Source organism: Cajanus cajan, chromosome 1, assembly GCF_000230855.2.
Source record: "Cajanus cajan strain Asha chromosome 1, NIPB_CcT2T_4, whole genome shotgun sequence".
Taxonomy (NCBI): Eukaryota; Viridiplantae; Streptophyta; class Magnoliopsida; order Fabales; family Fabaceae; genus Cajanus; species Cajanus cajan.
In genome coordinates this window covers 85,746,949-85,753,060 of record NC_138517.1, presented here as the reverse complement: position 1 = coordinate 85,753,060, position 6,112 = coordinate 85,746,949, and the positions used below count along the sequence as shown (strand labels likewise).

Below are 6,112 nucleotides of genomic sequence, written 5' to 3'. Positions count from 1 at the left end.
ATAGATAGAGTGTTACGGTGAGTAGCAGAGAGCCGGTCCAACATATTATTAAATTTAAAAACAATCTTAAAAGTGAGATCTTTTAAATTAATAGTAATATTTTTTGATAAAAAAAAATAAACATATTTTAGAAATGAATCTTAAAAAAAATAATTATGTTTATACATCTTTTAGAAAAAGATTTTTTAAAAATGTAAAAAGTGATTTTTAAATTATAAAATTTTAGAAAAATTATATAAATATTAATATTAAATATTTTTTTGAAGAAGGCTTCAAACCAAAATTTTGTTAGCCTCATCGCCCTAGCTGCATGCATGTGATGTGATGTGATGCTTATATTTCATGTCCGATAGTGCCTCAAACAACATTACTTTCGAAAGATGATACACATGGGAATAAAAAAGAAATAGGTTATAGAAAAAGGAAAGAAATGGTGGTGAGTTTGATTTGCCATGTAATTGATTATCTAAAGTTGCTTGTGAAAGTATCCATGCTACAAGAAACTACAATTCTTCAAATATACTGATAAGCAGAAAAGATGTAGTTTACCTTTAAAGACCAACTTTCATACTATTATTAATGCTCAAAGCTTTAGTGTTTCTTCCTTCCGATTTGTAATTTGTAATGTGGTTAATCTTTACATTTTCAATTTAATCAATTAAATTTTAAGGTTTTAAGTAACTTTTAAGCTAGTTTTACTATACATGCTCTTATAAATTTATATGCCTTAAAGCTGGGACTAAAAGCTAAAAACTAATAAGTTTAAGTTAACTAATTAAATAAAAGGTGTTCAGTAAAACCAATTAATAAACTAGTTGATAAATGTAAAATGACATAAAAAGATGTATTTCATTATTTGAGATAAAAAGACATTTCAAATAAATTAATGAGATTATTTTTAAAAAAAAAAAAGTTAGTAATTTGAAGTAGCTTATGAAAATAAGTTAAAAGTTAATAATATAAATTCATGTCTTAAATAAACTTATTTTGGTTAAACTAGTTTATAAATTTCTTAAATGTCATGGTGTGTATTTGGTAAAAATAACTTGTAAGTTAGACAAATGTTTATAAGTTATTATTTAAAATATAAAAAAAAATTATAAGTTAACTAATTGAATTGAAAGTATTTAAAAAAATTAATTGATAAATATTAAATGATATAAAATAACATTTTATTAAATAAGATAAAAGAGACTTCAAATGAGTTTTTTACTCAAATAATACTATTTTAAAAAATATTTATCCAAATAGCAACCGTGCAAATTTATTTTTCCAACTAGCACTTTTTACTGTTCACGTTCCAGAACGGGCCGTTCCAGATTAAAAAAATAACACATGACGAATGGATCAGAACGGATTATTTCGGATTCAAAAAATGCACATAAAAAGTAGAACCAGAACGGGCTGTTCTAAATCCGGAACGGGCCGTTCTAAATCCGGAACGGGCCGTTCTGGCCTAAAGATTTATGCTTCTTTTTTTCCCCTGATTTTCACTTATCAAATACCAAAACTCAGAGACTACCATCAAGTGATTAAATTTATTGAATATTAACATTATAAATATAACTAAATAAATTTATTAAAATTCATTACAACAATAAAGATCAATGATGGTGTGACCATGAGGGTGACAATAAGAACAATTTTTTACACGATTATGTTATTCTCTAATGTCCATCTCTATTCTAATCCTGCTAGACTTTGACCGACCCTTAAAAGTTCTTTTGCGTTCTAGATTTGGCCACAAAGTTAGAAGAAACACAACATATGAGAGAAGTTTGACCCGCTGAGAAATTTACAATAAGGCTAAATGAAATGTGGTATGATTGCAGCAAGTTTCAGAAAGTTCATATCCCTTACTCGCATGACCCGCTGGGAGATTTACAATAAGGCATGACCAGGAGTGTGACAATAGGAACAATTTTTTACACGATTATGTTGTTTTCTAATGTCCATCTCTGTTATAATCCTGCAGGACTTTGGCCGACCCTTGAAAGTTCTTTTGCATTCTTGATTTGGTCACAAAGTTGGAAGAAACGCAACATCCAAGAGAAGTTTGACCCGCTGAAAAATTTACAATAAGGCTAAATGAAATGTGGTATGATTGCAGCAAGTTTCAGAAAGTTCATATCCCTTGCTCGCATGACTCGCTGGAGATTTATAGTAAGGCTAAATGTAATGTGGTGTGATTACGGCAAGTCCAAAAAGTTCATATCCCTTGCTCGCATGTACTCGCTTCATGCTTACATGCACATCACGATTATCAAACTTACATATCTCTCATATATAACAATAAGTTGCAAAAGTATACGAAAGACAGTTTGGAGAGCTTCGACATGAAGATTGTTGGCCTACTTACACTGGTCCAACTTTGTGGCCAAATCCAGAATTCAGAGAACTTTCAAGGGTGGCTAAAGTCCAGCAGGATTAAAACAGATATGGACATTACAAAACAACATAATTAGTTTCTACCACCATTGATCTTTTATTGTTGTATTGAATTTTAATAAATTTATTTAGTTATATTTACAATGTTAATATTCCATAAATTTAATCACTTGATGGTAGTCTCTGAGTTTTGGTATTTGATAAGTGAAAATTCAAAAAAAAAAAAGCATGAATCTGTAGGCTAGAACGGCCTGTTCCGGATTCAGAACTGCCCATTCTGGTTCCACTTTTTATGTGCATTTTTTGAATCCGGAATGGTCCGTTCTGATCCATTTGTCATGTGTTATTTTTTAATCAGGAACGGCCCGTTCTGGAACGTGAACAATAAATAGTGCTAATCTGGGAAATAAATTTACACAGTTGCTATTTAGTAAATATTTTTTAAAATAGTATTATTTGAGTAAAAAAAACTCACTTCAAATAAATTAATAAGAATAAAAGTGGAAAAAAAAAAAAGAGTTAATTGCTTATAAACTAACTTATTTTTAGAAGTTACACTTCAAGTACTTTATAAAAATAAAGTAGAAGTTACTAAATTAAATTGAGGCACCAAACAAATTTATTAGTCCAACTAATTTATAAATTAGTTAAACTTTTACTAGTTTATATTTTTTTTAATAATTTGTCAAACACACTCTAGAGTTGTATCTAGTAAAATTAGCTAATAAGTTAACCGAAGGCTTATAAACTTTAAGTTGAAAATTAAAAAGGTTAAAAATTAATTGATTGAATTGAAAGTATTTGATAAAATTAGTTAATAAATGTAAAATGACTTAAATCAATTAATAAGAATAAAAAAATTAAAAATTTATAAATTACTTCATTTATCTTATTAAGTAAGTTATAAACTCTTAAAACAAAGTCAGATAAATTTTCATACAAAACAAGATTGTATGATTTTATTTTACTTAAACTAATTAAAAAAAAAAACTTATAAGCCCCTTAAATGTACTTTAAAACATACTCCAGCAGCACTATGATGTTATTATGCCAAAATGATGCCTTAAAATGGTAGCTGATCCAGCTTGAAAGATCTTTCGATCTTATTGTTCTTTCTGTTATAACGAGTGTGCGAAAGTATTGTGCAATCCATTACCGAATCTCAAACAGGTGCAAATAAAACACAAAGGGGAAAAATTGTCTCAAGAGTGAGTTCGTAGGGTGAATTTCAACGTGTACCCTTACAGTAGTAAGTTTGGACGAGGAAACGAAAAGAGAAAAGAGAAAAAAAAAATACATAAAACAATATATTTTCTTTTATAAACAAAAGCTCAATCTACTTATCTTTTTCTTTCATTTTATCTTTAATTTGAATTTCAAATATTTTTCCCTCGGAACGAAACAGGGTTCAGTTTATCATTTAATTGGAAAGTACTTGAGGTAGCACGCACAAAATTAATCTCCAACAACCCGCCATCTGGTACGTTAATTTAGTGTTGAAATGATAAACGAATTATTTGGTGCGACTTTAGAAGTTAACAAGATGATGATGTGTGAATAATGCAAGTGTGGTACATTTTGCAACTCCAACAAACAAAGAGATGAAAAGTAAAGAATAATTAAGAGACATAGATTGAACAAGTAAATAATTGTTCAACTAGCTAGCGTGGGTGTTGCAGAGTGAAATAGTGCTTAACAGCATCTCTCATATCATGGCAGCAATCGGACCCATCAAAAAAGTTTCTCAATTTCCAAAGCTCGCGGTCGAAGACGTCGTCGACGAAGGGCCGAATAAGAATGGCGTTCTCGGGTTGGCGGGAAAAAGAATTCGGGTTGTCGTCCACGATCACCACCCGGGTCAGGTCGCGGCCCATTTCCGACAAGTCCTTCACCAGCTTCCCGTCGACGTTGCGGCACGAGTCACGATAAAGCCGGTGCGAGATGAACCGCTTCCGGTCGAGCCGGTCCAGCACCATGGAGGCGTATTCCTTCAGCGCCGCCGTGAAAACGACAACCTCGTACTTGGCGGCCAGGGACTCCAGGAACTCGTCGACGCCGGGGCGCTTCAGGACGTAGAAGTCCATGGGCACGCCGTCGATCACCGGCCGGACGATGAAGTCGAAGCGCTCCGGCGCCGGCGAGAGCTGGGAGTGGACCAGGGTCTCGTCGAGGTCCAGGAAGACGGTGCGGCGGAGGGAGAGGGAGGGGGGGAGGAGCGGGGCGTCGCCGCCGTCGAACACGAGGGTCCGGCGAACGGCGTCGAGGTCGTCGGTGGTCGCTGTCTTTTTGAGGATCTTGTAGGAGGTTCTCTTGTGGGTGGTGCTGAGGCGCGTGATCTTGGAGAAGAGCTTCGTGATGCGGCGGCGGATGGTGGCCAGCGCGGCGGAGGAGGCCGCGACCACATTGGTTACGGGGGATTTCCGGCGCCAGCGGCGGTTGTTGTTGGTGCGGATGTCCTTGATGGACTTGACTGGGCCTCTCTTCACCTTCGACACCATCGCTGTTGGATCGGAGAGAGAATGGTGAAAATGATTGTGATTGCGATTCTGTTGTGTTTCGGGCAATTTTAAACTCTAGGTACGGTGCAACGGTCATTAGCAGCTTCGGAACCGAACCTATTGTCTTTTCGTTGGTTTTTGTTTCTTTTTGTTGGCCTTCTCTTCACTTTTCCTCGTCATTTTTTGTTTTTGTTTTTGGGCTTATCTTCAGTTTTCCAACCTTCGTCATCATTTCTTCTAGATTGATGAAAATCAGGAAAAATATTAGCTCGTGGAATTGGTTTTGTTACTAACCAAATGGTAATTTACATCTAATATTTTTGTAGTTTGAAAATTACGAAAGATTAAATTATCCAAGTAGACCGTCAACTAATTATTGTATGCATCAAGTGTATAGGTTAAAGGGTGGAAATTATAAAGTTTTTATTTAGTGTTTGCTAAGACAACAGGTTAAGGTGCTTGTGCATAAATTATTTGTTAAAGAATAAACATAAATATTAGGAAATAAAGATTTTGTTATGCTTCTAATACAACGATCATTTATAGCGTTTGATATACCATTTTTAACTTTTTAATAATCAATGTTCCTAAAATTATCAAATAATAAATTATTATCTGATTAGACCGTGAATATTAATGGAGAAAATACAAAGTTTTTATTTAGGTTAAAACCCTATTTTGGTCCTTTATAATTTTTTTTTGTTTCAATTTAGTCTCTCATTAATTTTTGGTCTCAATTTGGTCCCAAACTAATTAATTGGTTTCAATTTAGTCCTAAATTAATTAATTGGTTTCAAAGTGGGACTTTCCGTCCAAATTGCTTTAACGGTGTTAACTTTTTGGCCACGTGGACGCCACGTAGATGCATACGTGGCATCCACGTGGATGAGAATTTTTTTGAAAACACCTGGACCCAGAACGACCCATTCTGAAACCGGAACGGGCCGTTTTGGATCCATTTTTGGTGTGTTAAATTTGCATCCGGAACGACCCGTTCCAAGTGCAAAATTAACACACCCAAAATGCACCAGAACGGCCCGTTCCAGTTTTATTTTATTTTTTTATATATAAAATATTAATAATTTTATAAAATATATATTATTAATTATATTTTAACTATGTTATTATATCCAATAAAATAAATATATTAATATTTTTTTAATATTTTATTTTATTATGTTTATCTTATTAATTTTTATCATTTTATTCCTTTAATGTTAAATAAG

The 6,112-nt window shown here is 33.3% G+C and overlaps 1 protein-coding gene across 1 annotated transcript; it reads right to left on the bottom strand.

The window, feature by feature from the left end:
* Nucleotides 1-3,877: 3,877 nt before the first annotated feature.
* Nucleotides 3,878-5,013, bottom strand: LOC109812730 (uncharacterized). The gene has a single exon (XM_020376764.3). It carries the CDS (start codon nt 4,884-4,886, stop codon nt 4,050-4,052), a length of 837 nt encoding a protein of 278 aa, XP_020232353.2. The 5' UTR covers nt 4,887-5,013; the 3' UTR covers nt 3,878-4,049.
* Between the last annotated feature and the right edge of the window lie 1,099 nt (nt 5,014-6,112).